This window comes from Lepisosteus oculatus, chromosome 2 (assembly GCF_040954835.1).
Source record: "Lepisosteus oculatus isolate fLepOcu1 chromosome 2, fLepOcu1.hap2, whole genome shotgun sequence".
NCBI classification, from domain to species: Eukaryota; Metazoa; Chordata; class Actinopteri; order Semionotiformes; family Lepisosteidae; genus Lepisosteus; species Lepisosteus oculatus.
This window is the reverse complement of record NC_090697.1, coordinates 29,179,831-29,194,543: the sequence shown is the minus strand read 5'-3', so window position 1 is coordinate 29,194,543 and position 14,713 is coordinate 29,179,831. Positions and strand designations below refer to the sequence as shown.

The 14,713-nt window shown below is 47.9% G+C and overlaps 1 protein-coding gene across 2 annotated transcripts in view; it reads right to left on the bottom strand.

The window, feature by feature from the left end:
* Positions 1–14,713, bottom strand: part of alk (ALK receptor tyrosine kinase) — a 254,508-nt gene that overhangs the window by 143,063 nt on the left and 96,732 nt on the right. For both annotated transcript variants that reach the window (XM_069199140.1, XM_069199141.1), the window contains exon 2: positions 5,481–5,609. In XM_069199140.1, the coding sequence (XP_069055241.1) occupies positions 5,481–5,609 (129 nt within the window). The remainder of the gene's footprint in view (positions 1–5,480; positions 5,610–14,713) is intronic.

Below are 14,713 nucleotides of genomic sequence, written 5' to 3'. Positions count from 1 at the left end.
TATGAATCAAGCTTTTCAATTGTCCGTGCTCTTTCTTCAGTTCAGTATTTATGTGTCCATGTCCGTGCGTTCTGACTCAGAACAGGTCCTGCTCAGCACGGCAGGAAGCGGATATCAGACACAGGACCTGCGCCTACTGGAGGAAGAGCTGGCAAGAGGATCAATAACATCCCCGAAGGCAAACATGGTGTTTAATGGTCAATAAATAAAGCATTTAAAGGCTTTATTCCTTTTCCTGTAAAAAATATTGTAACGCTCACGGCCACCATTGAGTGTGAGAGCCGGCTTACCAGAGCGGTGACGTCACAGCCCTTCCCTGTAATAGCAGGACCACAGCCGCTGGGCAGGGGGGAGATCTCTCTTTAGCTCAACAGGCTGGATCCCTGTTGAGTGACGCCGGAGGTCCGGGTTCGAGTCCCTTATGCGGCAGCAGGCGAGGGCGCCCACGTGAACCCTATAGCGTTACAATATGCTTGGTACTGCACTAATACAGGTTGGTTGCAGACAGAAACTCCAAGCTTCTCATTAGAACTAGATCAGGGGTGTCCAGTCCTGGTCCTGGAGGGTCAGTGTGTCTGCGGGGTGTCCAGTCCTGGTCCTGCAGGGTCAGTGTGTCTGCGGGGTGTCCAGTCCTGGTCCTGCAGGGTCAGTGTGTCTGCGGGGTGTCCAGTCCTGGTCCTGGAGGGTCAGTGTGTCTGCGGGGTGTCCAGTCCTGGTCCTGCAGGGTCAGTGTGTCTGCGGGGTGTCCAGTCCTGGTCCTGGAGGGTCAGTGTGTCTGCGGGGTGTCCAGTCCTGGTCCTGCAGGGTCAGTGTGTCTGCGGGGTGTCCAGTCCTGGTCCTGGAGGGTCAGTGTGTCTGCGGGGTGTCCAGTCCTGGTCCTGCAGGGTCAGTGTGTCTGCGGGGTGTCCAGTCCTGGTCCTGGAGGGTCAGTGTGTCTGCGGGGTGTCCAGTCCTGGAGGGTCAGTGTGTCTGCGGGGTGTCCAGTCCTGGAGGGTCAGTGTATCTGCAGGGTGTCCAGTCCTGGTCCTGGAGGGTCAGTGTGTCTGCGGGGTGTCCAGTCCTGGTCCTGGAGGGTCAGTGTGTTTGCGGGGTGTCCAGTCCTGGTCCTGGAGGGTCAGTGTGTCTGCGGGGTGTCCAGTCCTGGTCCTGCTGGGTCAGTGTGTCTGCGGGGTGTCCAGTCCTGGTCCTGCAGGGTCAGTGTGTCTGCAGGGTGTCCAGTCCTGGTCCTGGAGGGGAAGTGTGTCTACATGTTGAAGCCGATACCCTGGTTTCCCCTGATCCTCATATCAGTTACCTCCTAACTTTAAAATGGGCTACAGTAGATGGGTCAAATTAAATTGGCACCTTTGGAATGAATAAAGTATTTTGAATGGAATTGAACTGAAATTGCCTCCTCTAGTTTCATCACCACACTGCAGTCACAATATCCCTTGTCTACACACAGGGGACGAGCACTTGGGTCAGACTGCGGATCATGGCGCTTGATTCGGATCTCAGAGAGCTTCTTTCAGGGCTTGTCAGGGGCAGGCTGAAATGAAAACTGTCATTTTTAAAGAAGAGGACATGTAAAGTCACCCTGGCTCTGTGCCAGATCAGAATCCCAGAATCAGCAAATCCCACACTCCGAAGCGACCCCTGTGAAAGTGTGGCAGTAGTTCTCTCCACAGTTCCTTAACTTTTTTGTTTTTTACTGGAATTCATTTGTTTCTGACTGGAATTATAGCTCATGCAGCAGCAGGTTCTTGGGCAGCCTGTGCTGCATAGTATATTAAACGTTAATGTGTTCTGTGCCTGATAACTAATTGATTCAGTTTATTTCATTCTGAGTTAAGTGCACAGAGTTTTGAACTGACTAATGCAGTTTGCGGTGCTCTTGCTGACAGAATATTGTCGGCCTCCAGTGACCTCGGGAGCAGTGTAGTGTGGTGGTCTCACGAGTGTCAGGTTGTGGGGTTGAGTCCTCACCCCAGTGGCTTCAGTCCACCCAGCTGGAGAAACAGACCAGTGTTTGCTGGGGGGGGATCTCTCTGACACTGCGATGAAACGGCATTCCGTTCAGAGAAAACAAGGGATCTTGTGATCCTGGTGCCATGGAAACTGGGATAAACTCTGGACCACCTACCTAGTAACATGATCCAAGTATTCAAAATCCTCAAAAAAACAGGGGATTCCTTCACAATGTACAATAAAACACGAAACAGAGTATGCTAGTGATACAGTAACTACAGTATGCGGGAACACATTTCAAACTGAGAACAGGAGGCGTCTCTTTACACAAAGAGCTGTGGGAGAAGATCCCCAGCCATCTTTTATTGTATTGCTTCTTTCAAGTAGATGGTGGCTGAGATCCTGGCATGACTCTCGTTTCTGGCCTTTCTGACGTTCCTATGACTGACAAGACCTTCTCCTGCACTTGAACTAGGGCCCTTTCTGACTAATCACGGCACAGATTCTGAATCCACCTGCTCATACAGGCTGCAGACAGAGCGTGTTTCTTTTGCCTGTCACCTGGAACAGACTGACGTATGGCAGTGATGCATGTCTATAAACTGCGAGGCCAACTGACCGTGTAATTAATACCACCCCAAGAGGAATTCGCTGTAGTATGACAGGAACTAAAATCGCTTTTATTTTAAAGGTGACTAGCAATTTGTCCTTTATGGACTAATCCTCAAAAATGATGGATAGGCTACAAAAATAGAGCATATCCTTTTGAGAGAGACAGCCTTTGACATCAAACTTGTGCACGAGTAGGTTCACCATGCGTGTCCTCTTGCTTTAGAGCAGCGAAAGTGGGCAGCTCTATTCACACATCTAAAAATACACAGAAGCACCGCGGCTTCCACAGTGCTAGATTAAAGATTAATCACCGCTGTGCTATTGCATATTCTTCACCTTCACGGAACCTCATTAAAAAGATCTTGAAATAACTGGTGGTTTTCCAATGGTTTTTAAAGAAGGGAGAGCTGGTGATAGGCCCGCCCCCGACCTCAGTCAGACGGGGCCCAAAGTACACCACCAGGCATATTAGCAGACAGTAGCCAAGGGGATTCTTCAGTTCCATGTCTTTCTCTTCAATCCTTATCTCGGTGGTTCTCGCAATTGCTTTTTTCAGCCCTTTGTCTCACTCTTGTTCCTTTCCTTCTTGCCGGGAGTCTGGGTGTCACGAATCACACCGGCGCCGCCGTTAGCAATTAGCACGGCACTCCTTGTTTCACAGATAAACCCCTTCACTCCGTTCACTCCTCGCTCACTGTTGAGTTAGTCTTTGCCTTTCTCTTGTGCGCTTTCCTTCAATTACTGTTTACTGGATACCGACCCCGCTCTGCCTCCAACCTCGACTCCGTCTCTGCCTCACGTCTCTTGGATTTGTTTACCTCACGGCCTCGACCTCTGGACTCCCGACCTAGCCTGGCTACTCCGACCCTGAACTTCGTCTCTCGTCCCTTGGAAGTCTGACCTGTTTCTTGTTGACACCGCATGGGGTCCGAACATCCACACCACTCATCTCCTTTGCGTTGTGTGACACTGGGCCTCCCTCCTGGAAGTAGAAAGACTGCTAGCTCTGCCCATGCCCAGCGCAGGGCCTCCGGTGTTTCCTGAACTGTGGGAGTCTGGAATGGGCACCCCAGCCGTGCTGTTGAAGACGATACCCTGGTTTCTCTCAAGAAACAGCTGGCGGAGATCCTGGGGTCAGTTAATGACCAACTGTCCGACGGGCCAGACGGACCTCTCTCTTGTGTTGGTGAGAGTGTCACAGTGAGGGGCCTGTCTGTGTGCATTTTCTAGTGGTGATGCACACTAAAAAAAGATGAAGATTCAAGTAGATTATTCAGTGGTGCTCTGTACCTATAGCCAGCAGCTACAGTATATCACTCCGCAACTCACAACTGGCAGCCCACTGAAGCTCAGCAGGTGTGGTCAGTACCTGGATGGGAGACCTCCTGGGAAAAACTATGGTTGCTGCTGGTGTTAGTGGGGCCAGTGGGTGGCGCTCACCCTGTGGTCTGTGTAGGACCTAATTCCCAAGTGTAGTGTCAGGGCACTTTACTGTAAAAAGGCGTTGTCCTTCAGAAAGAGACGTAAAACCGAGGTCCTGACTCTCAGTGGTCATTAAAGAGGGTGTTTCTCGATAAGAGTAGGGAGTTATCCCGATATCCGGGCCAAATTTCCCCCCCTCAGCCTTTACAATGGCCTCCAAACTGTCCCCATGTATGATTGGCTTGCGCTTGCCCTGCGATGGACTGGTGCCCCACCCAGGGTGTGCCCTGCCTTGCACTCGTTGCTTGCCGGGTAGGCTCCGGCTTCCCATGACATCGTATGGTATAAAGTGGTTTGGTAAATGACATGACTCTGTACCTCCTGCTATAGCCATGTCTTTATTTCTTCATGACATCAAATCATTTCATAGCATTATGATTTACTGGAGCTAACAGCCATGACATTTGACCAATATATACACTGCAGGATGGACTCAGGATCTGAGGATGGATGGGAGACCACTTAGGAACTCTGGATTGCAGCTATATGCTGTGGTGGCAGACCGGGAGGTGTGGTGAGGGACACAGTACCACCCTTCAGATGAGATGAAAAACCGTGGTCCTGACTCCTTGCTCATTAAGGTTCTATGTGTAGAGAATCACCTCCCGTTCTGGGTCTCAGACACACGCCACTGTATTCACTACCCATGTGCTCTGGGCGGCGCTTCCCTGACGATTTGGGCACATCGTCACTGCTGCAGATCCCGAATCCGCACGCCTGACCTTCCCCGTTCTGTTCTTGTGTATTTCAGTAGGCAAGGCCCCTTGCAGGAGTTGGAGACGGTGTCCTCAGCACGCTGGCCGGAGAAAAGGCTTTGTTTGCTGGCAGCTCTGGTGTGAAACCAGGCCTCGCGGATAAGCTGTGACTACGGATGTTCTGGTCTTCCTCGTGTTCCACTCTGCTCCTTCTGCATAATGGCTGAATTCCCGCCGTCTCTTAAACCTTCATCTGTTAATCTAGAGGGGCAGCTGTTTCACTGGGCACCCATGTCTTTGTCTGGGTCCTGCTACACTTTCTTCAGAAAGCTGCAGGGCGATCCAGACGCCTGTAACTGTTAGAGCTGCGTGTCTTGTCAGTTTTCCACGGGAAGGGTTTATATCTTAACTGCTGTCTTTTATAGCCAGGGCTCCTGAAAGGGCTGTAAATGCTCCGACACAAGTTTAAGTGCTGCGTTTAAGCTTAAGCCTGAAACAGCTGAAGCACCGGTTATCCCCAAGTGCTTCGTCTTCTCCCTGTATTGGTTCTGTTAATTGTTTTGCAATAGGATTTCATTTTAGAGCGAAAGTGCATTTCTTATTCTCTGGAAATGAATGGCTGATTGCGTTGTTATCTATGGGAAGCTGCAGATACTGGATTTTGTTGACAAGCAATTGAACTCTCGAGGCTTAAACCTTGCTACAGAACCGGCTCTCCAAAACGCCGCTAGAGGAGTGACTCACCCGGCTGCGGACTGGCGAGGGGGAACTGCAGCTCGTCCTCGGATGCCCAGGTGAAATTCCAGTAAGCGTGGCTTCTCCGGGAAAGCCCAGGAGCGTCTCCAGGATCTCCAGCAGCAGTCTGGTCTGAACCTGCCCAGGACGAGCAGACACACACCGTCACACAGGACACCGTCGCCGCCCCCCTCCTCGGCCCCCCTCCGCTTCCCAGTGGCCGATCGGAGCCGATGTGCGCGGGTGGATCGCGAGCACGCATTTCCTCCTGCCTCTGTAATCTCTTCTTTAACCCGGTAGCGCTCATTTAATCCTCCAGGTCTCTCTAGGCCCCTGCAACCATGCAAGCCCCCTCCACAGTGACCACTGCCCTGCTACACCGCACATACTGCCTGTAGGTGTGCAATATGTGCCCTTCAGCTCCCAGTGTCCCAGCACAGAGACCCCAGGGACCGCTGTGGCAGCGCACAGGACCAGGTCAGGGCCGCCAGCGCTCGAGATGCCCTGAGACAGACCCACAGCAGTCGCCAGGCTGGGGGAGTGGAGCTCCGGGGACACGCCTGCACAGGACCTGCACCACACCGGCCATCGACAGAGACACTAATTACCCAGGGACAGGCCGGCACGCAAATGCTCTGACCCCACCCCTCCCCGGCCACAAGAGGTTAAAGCTGATCGGAGGGAGTTCCGGCTCTTTACCCTACTGTAGCATGATAGCATCACTCAGCTCAGGAATCTGAAGCTACAGGAAAAGCCTGATTGTATGCTAACGTTATTCTATGTACTTCTAAAAATAAAAGAACGGCTGTGAACAAAAACAGGCCAATCAGCCAAACAACTTGTCCTGTTTAACTGCCCAGTTAGCCAATTTGTTAGTTAGTAGCTAATTGATCCCAGATCTCATCCAGCCAGGGTATCAGTTTTGGCTTCAGCTATATAGGTGGGCCCTGGTTCCCCACTCTGCTCAGCTGGACAAGTTCACAGTGGGATGGGAGGGATCCTTCTGGGAGATCAAGATCAAGCAAGTTTGCTTCCAGCTGGTTGTTTTTTTTTTTATATAGAAATAGCCCAATGCATGTGCATGTGCAATGCCATTTCAGCATTTCACTTTGCTTTTCGAACATGTGGTTTCTAATAAGTCAAGTAAGTTGTGATGGGGAGGCCCGGGGTCCCCCCATTCACCTTTAGACGTCTGCGAATATTGGGGACAGCAGTAGACTAACAGTGCGTGCACTTAACCGGATTCAACTGCAGTCCACTGACCCCAAGCTGGGTGCTCATTACATGCTCAGTTCCTCTCTTATTAACGAAGATTTTCCACGTGATACATACATTACATCCTTTTAAATCGATCCCATGTCCAGCAGTGCTGGGCCATTAAACACTCAATGCAGCCGGGCCAGGCTGACAGCACCCATTGATTTCCATTGGAGGAGGAACATCAGAGCTCCTCAGCAGAAAGTTGCACTGATCTACACATGGCATGCCCCATGGGTGGTGACAGCTCTTATTCATATCCTCAACAGCAAACCAGGAGATTCCTGTCAGACAAACAAGAATACTAACGAGGAATCAGGAGATCCCTATTCATCCCTCTGTTCAGAAACAGCTGGATGAGATTCTCCAGTCAGGAGAGGACATACCTCTTTACACAAAGGGTGGTAGGAGGGTGGAACAAGCTGACCACCCATATAATTGAAGCCCACACCTTGGTTTCTTTCAAGAAACAGCTAAACGAGATCCTGGAATCAATTAACCCCGTTCATAACCTCTCTTGTTCTCAGCCACATGAGATAACCGTGGAAGAGACTCTTACACTCCCAGCTGCTGCGATATCAAAAAAATAATTGTGAAATCAAGGTCAGATCCTAGTCCCTGTGGAGGCTGACCTCCTTGGAAGTTTGTCAGGCTATTAAGAAGCTGCGGGGGTGTAAGTCCCTTATCGGAGCCCTGTGGAAGCTGATGAGCATGAATGTAGACCTGACTCAGACCCCTAGACGAAGGCTGAGTATCCTGTCTGGCACTGCAAGATAAACTCCTTTCCCCCCGGGCTGCAGGGAGAAAAATCTGACAGATGCTTCTGATCCTTTGTTCATCCGAAATAAAAACACGGATCACTGCTGCTAATAAGAGTGCGCTGGCTTAACATGTGGCCAGGTGATTGTACTTGTGTGTCTGCCATCATTAATTAATTAATCAATTAAGACATCTGTTATAGTTCTGTGCTCCACTGGGCTCATTAATCAGAACATCTAAGTAACTCTGCACAATGCAACACAATTTAGGACGTATTTATCTTGGATGTGAAAGAGCTGCCTCCGAACTCTTCTGGATGTTGGTTACCTCAGCTGACAGTTCCTTCCTTACTGCTAGACAAGAGGAGATCCTCAAAATAATTAGCTCCTAACAACCAAAAAAGCTAGATGACCCAAATAGCCTCTTCCCTTAGCAACATTTTCATGTTCTTTTATGTGATAGCTCTGTTATTGCTCCTACATATATCAGAGAGCTGAACCAGTATGAACGTACTGTATATTTCCAAGCTACCTCAGATCATTTAGGCAAACAGGGACACAGAACATAAATGCACTGTAGGGTAAGAGGCAAAGCCAGGAGGTCACCATTTCACATCCAGCATAAGCCTTTGGTGGGCAGGAGCACCCAGGGTAGCCAGCTCCCACCTGCCCTTGGACAGCCACAATCCAGCAGATTTAATAACTAAGCAGAGAAAAGTCAGATGCAGAGGCCTGGGTTCTCCAGGACCAGGCTGGCATTTAGCTGTAGAAGGCTGATGGAACTGATCTGAAGATTTGCCTCCTGGTCCAAACAGACTGGCGCAACATGGGGAAATATCACTGGATGTTTAAAAAAAAATACACAAGCGGAGAAGGACATCACACCAGTCTTGATGAAACTGGGACACGGGTTATAGCCCTGTCCTGGGGCAGGGTTAGCAGATTCCTGTACTGCATTCCTGTGTAGTTCTCTCAGATCAATTAACTCCTACAAAAAACACACAAGAAGGGCCGAATGGCTCCTCTTGTGTGTGGCTGCTCTTATTTTCTTAAGTACTAAACACACAAAGCCTGGTCCCCAGATCCCAGCGTATCAGCTTTACTTTCTGTAGGCTCGTATTACTCATAGGATTCTGTGCATAAAACAAATGTGCTCAACAAATTAAACTAAAATAAATGAGGTGTCATTCTCTGCCAAATTGGACATGATTTACAAGCTCGCTGGCTTGTTTTCCCATGGTGTCTATGCTAATAGTGAAGTGGAACTGTCCTTTTAAAAGAAAGACAAAGCTCCGTCAACAGGGGTTTGCTTTTTTCACTCCATCAGCAGAACATGACACTCCTGTGGATAGTCTAGGTAGAGGCTTGTCTCTCTGGACTGGGAGCGAAGTAGGAGACCCAGGCAAAGTTACACTGAGACTTGAACACTGCGCAATACTCTGTAAGCTCTCCTGTATTCTCACTTGGATCTTGGACACTGAACAATATTCTAATCTCTCCTGTATTCTCACCTGGATCTTGGACACTGAACAATACTCTGTAATCTCTCCTGTATTCCGGCCTGAATCTTGTACTGCTCTTTAGGTCATTGACAGTGAGTAGTCTTTGCATGGGACTGTGGATAATAATTGAGCAGATTGTCTCAATCAAATATCCCAGATGATTTGTTTCATGGCCCTTATTTTATTGAATACCTACTTAATAAATAAACGATCAGGCAGTCTACCAGTATTCATCTGGTTATCAGTGTTAGTGCTTAATCAAATGCATTTGCCTGAGATCTGATAAGGGGCACATAGCTGCTATCCACTGCCTCTCCTATTGATCTGGTTTCATTGTGCCAGTTCCTTACTGACTAATGGGCGCTAAATATGCATTTCAGATCAATGATATGAGAATTATGTATGTTATGAGTCTGGCAAGAACAAACCCATTAGTGTGAAGTGATCAGTTAAACAGGTGTCAGGTCCTTCACATTTATATGCTGATGAAGGGTGCCACGAGTCAGGCACTGCTAATTTAAGTATAATTAAATGAAAATTACTGGCACTAATTTTTAAAGGAATAGCTTTTGATTGCAGGCTTACCTCCTTACTCCTTCAAAAGGGCACAAAAGTCAAAATCGTTCTACAAGCAGAAGAGAGGGCAAGCCTAATTATGTGGGAGGCCACACATACTGTATATTGGGGCTCCAAACGAGCAGCCCCAAGAGCCACAGGAGTTGCCTAGATAAAATAAACAGATTAAACAGTGACAATAGTGTCCGATGCGAGTAAAGCTCTGCAGAAGATCACGAGTGTGAGCACAACAAGCCTTCCAACTGTACTGTGTGCATCTCCCACCTCCACCAGAGCACAGGCTGCAGGTGTGCGACTGCATATGAATGTGAACAGTTCAGAGAGCATGCAGTGTACAAACCCATCCACCCATTTTTTTAACCGTTTTATCCAGCACAGGGTTGTGGGGGAGCCACAGCCTATCCCAGCAAGCAGCGGGCACAAGACAGGGTACATCTTGGATGGGAAACCAGTCCATTGCAGGGCTCACACAGACACAAACAGAGAGCATGCAAACTCCTCACAGGTAACACCCCAGGTCTGGAATTGAACCCAGGACCCTGTGCCACCATCCTGCCTTCTTATTGTTGTTTTAGAGCATAATGTTTTGTTTATTTGACATATCACGCACTCACACCAGGACCAATTTACCAAGAAGTCAACAGATTTAGCAGCATCTCTTTGGACTGCGAGAGGACACCAGAGCACCCAAAGGAAATTTCACATGAACACGGGGAGAACATACAACCTCTACACAGACAGCACCCCAAGATTAGGACTTGAACCCAGGACCCCAGAGATGCGAGGTAGCACTGCTAACCAGTACACCACAGTGCCACCCTCCAGGGAAAGTCTTTGTCCTCGAATTGCTTAGTGTAGTACTGGGTTCAGAGGCTACACGTCTTGATTTCTGGGAAATGTTCATATAGCCAGAGCTGTTGGTCTTAGACAGCGCATTTATTCTGAGAAATCCTGTTCTACATTTAACAGGATGCGTCATGTGAATAGCAATAGTCTCAAGAATTTTTCAGGACAGTAAGAAAACTTGACAGGAAATGTGGGTTTTCTGTGGAAAAAATGGACACTTTCATCTCCTGGAGCAGTCATCTGCGTTGGATTGAAGGGAAGTGAGTGTACTGTACAAAGACTTGCAAAGGAGAGGTGGCGATCTGGTCCTGTTTGATAGTCAGTAGCTGATTGAGCCAAGGATCTTATCCAGCTGTTGCCTGACAGAAACCAGGGAACTGACTTTGACAACATGGCTGGGCAGCTTGTTCCACACCCCTGCCACCCTTTGCATAAGGAAGTGCCTACAGTTCTGGGTTGTAAAGACACATCTACTTGCAAGGGAACGCCGGCTTAAAAAAAAAAAATCCATGCAAAGATGAAGATTCACCTTGTACTCGACCACCTGTGTTAGATTAAAGCCCAATATATCGGGACCTACCAAAGAGAGACCCCCAGCAAACAAAACGCAAAAGATCAGAACTCCACATGTCCCTGAACTTTCCTCTACTCTTTCTAAAGCAGTGCTGGAGCTCGTGCGAGCCTTCAGGAGCCCTGCAGCGGAGATCACAGGAGTGGAGGTAATAGGAGAAGCAGCGACACATTCTCTGCTTGCAATTGGACTGGTGCTGCTCGTTCTCCCAGGAGCCACTGTGACTGTCCTGCAGCAAAGCATGCTCCCGGTTTGTAATTTACTCCAGCAGAAGAGGAACCGAGACGCAGCCGCTCCGGTGATGAAGGCGCTCATTCCTGCTGGCTCTGCTCTGCCGAGAGCCCAGATGCTGTTCATGTCACCTGAAGCAATCTGTTTTCTACTGCCAAGAACGCTCCCAAACTGACAAGCCTCTGCACTGCTGAAGGGTACAAAACATTATTAATCATTGCTCGTCAGGTCTCCATTCCAGAGGAAACGGGTGTGGGAGATATAAACTCTAATGGGAGATCATGAAAGCCCCTGCAGAGGTCCGGTTTTTCCTGGAGGTGAATACTGACGGAGATATGCAGCAATGTCAGGCCACTGCAGTGCAGGGACATGACCGTCTCTTCCTGTGACCCGAGCCAGGCTTGGAGCAGTCAGAACTGCCAACAGCCCAGTCGAAGGGGCAGTCCCAAGAAACCGGCACAAAACCAGACACCAGCGTAGCGTGACAGACCCTGCCCTCATCCAGAACAGTCCCGGGCGTCAGCAAGCACTGAGGCTCCCAGTAGTGCAGTGGTTTTCCAGCAGGCTTTAGAGTTTGTCTCCAAGTCTCAAACAAACAAAAGACGGCACTCGTCCTCACACTTTGCATACTGAGCAAATTCCCCACTATACACATGGGAATGTGTGGAAACACCTGCAACCACTAAAATAATCATTCACTGTAGGTGAGCAGCTGCTTCAGCATGCGGAGGCTGCAAACGAACAGATAAAGGTGTATCTCCATGCTGAAAGGACAAGACAAGGGACACAATGCGTCGGCCGTGGAGCCTTCTTCAGGTGTACGAGGTCTAACTTCCAAAAGGAAGTGGTATCCAAACGTTGTGCCTCTTTCCATGTAGTCATTGAGCTCATCACCTGCTGTGAGACTCTTTATGAAGATCAGTCCCTGTATAGCGGCCTCTAGTGGCAGTCCAGCTGTCATTAGGCCACTCTTTCACCACCCTGCCACAATCTGCTTGGTGTTTTCCGCCAACACAGTGGCAGGTTCTCTTTCGGTGTAAACTACGCACATGGGATTTCCATCACAGATCAGAAATAAATTAAAAACCTCCATTTTCCTCCCTGTGGTTTTGTGTACTTTTTGGACCTCCTCGTTATGCATTACGAGGTCAAGCTCAGCCTCACTGCTGCCCGTTGTATCAGAGACGTCAGCGCTGCTGCACAGTGTTCAGAACAGAGGACAGTCTGCAGCCAGTGCGGTCTCGCTCCTTGATGCGATAGCTACCAGAGCATTAACTCTACAGCAAAGCGCTGATGTGTTTTAGATTGTCTGGAGATCAGCTTGAATGAAACTTATTGCCCCTGTAATGTAATTGAAACTGCTCTCTGGAGATCAAGTCATGGAAACGCCAGCCATTTTAAAAACCCTGCTGCCATTGAGGTATTGCACTGGTTCACACACTTAAGAACAGCAAAGTAGTATGTGTGAATTCAGATTTTCATGTGCACAAATCTAAATGTTGATAAGGGTCAATAATATCTAGAAATTCCATTCAAAATTCTGCTTCACTTGCGATTACCTGAACTTTTAACATGAAACTTTCTTCAGTATGCTCTTGTGTCAATCTAAATAATGAGCCTTTTGATGTTTTCCTTTCAGTTCAGCCTCAACTACAAAGTATCACATCCATGACACAAAAGTACAAAAACCATGGGACTGATTGGACCAAAATAGGAATCTTCCAACTCAAGTTAAGACTCCCTTCTCTCCCAAGACTGAAGACACTGACTTCAGCCAAACATCAGCACTAATAAGAATAACAGGATTTTCACAAAATGTATTTTTCCCTTCAAATTTTACATTTTTATAACATATACCTCCACAGCTTAGAAAAACAAGGAAGGCCCCTATGCAGATTTCGGGATCACAAATATCCTAATCCAGGTAGTAAGGGAAATCCAAGACCATGGTCAAGAGGCGAGTGAAAATCCAGCACCAAAAGTCAGATTAGAAAACAAGCACCAGAGATACGAACCAAGATCAGGAAACAGGCCAAAACCAGAAGTCAGGTAGGTGCCCAGGGAGTATCCAGCACAGGTAAGATCCAGAACTCTAAGTGTTGAAACAATACTGAACACCACCTGACCGGAGAGCAGGGTTTAAATAGGTTTGTGGAGGGGAGGTGTGGTAAAGTAGGGACTCTAGGTGAGCAGGGATTGGCTGATCTGTGCCTCTGCTGTACAGAAGAAGTAAGCCCTAGAGGTTGAGGTGCCCTCTGCTGGTGGGATGTTGTAACACGTACTGCTGAGTCATTCCCAGACTCAGACCCATTCAGTACTGCTGAGTCATTCACTGGCTCAGACTGGATTCAGTACTGCTGAGTCATTCCCAGACCCAGACCCGTTCAGTACTACTGAGTCATTCACTGGCTCAGACTGGATTCAGTACTGCTGAGTCATTCCCAGACCCAGACCCGTTCAGTACTACTGAGTCATTCACTGGCTCAGACTGGATTCAGTACTGCTGAGTCATTCACTGGCTCAGACTAGATTCAGTACACAGGTTCTGGTTCTGTGGAGAGTCTTGCTGCTTCCTCAGCGAGTGTGAAATGACTGCAGAATGGAAGAATGTCGCATGCGATGTCAAAGTACAGTTTAATTAGTTTTCCATTACCACTCCACAGTTACTAAATTAACTGGTAATCGTTGGATCTGCTTAGGAATAAAAATGTAAACAAACATTATGTTTACAGTATATCCAATATTATGCTAATTCTCCCTTGATAATTCATTTGACATACCTTTCTTGAGCAGTTTATAAATAAAAAATCCAAAATTGTTTAATGTTGTTTAATGATGTTATTTACAGCTATAATTAGTATCTGATAATTCAGTATAATACAATTAGTGTTCTCTGCATTATTTGACTTCTCCTTGATGTTGTGCTGCTTTTTCAAACACAACTCTACAAGACAAACTTGTTAATCTCATCAGCTATACTCCATATTTTAATTTATCACAAATGCAATCTTGTTTCTCAGGCTACATTTCTTTCCATGTTAAAGGAGGCTGTAAAATGTCAAGTCTATCATTTTTCCAGGAAGACTTGTTTTCCACTTAGCTTTGTAAATGACTTGGACTTGTCTAAGTAATTATTTCTGTGCAGCGCTGTGCGCTTGGGCGAATCAGAACCGTTTCAGTAACTCGGGGGCAGATTAGCGAACCGGTGAATCGGATGAACGAATCTTTTCAAGCGATTCACTGAACTGAACCATACAAATTGATTCACTGATTCAGTACACCGAGCTGAGCGACTCAGAAGAAGAGCGCAGTCTCCGCGCCACAGGGCTGAAGCCTTCTCTGTTTCTGCAGGTTTGTTAGACCCCCAGAAGGAAGGCGAATACCTACCGCTCATAAATACGCATCATTCTGGCATTGCGAAATCGGGGTTTTAAAATTCCCTGGCAGGAAAAAAAAACAACCTTCTAATAAAAGCTAATAATAAAAAATCCTGTCACTCCA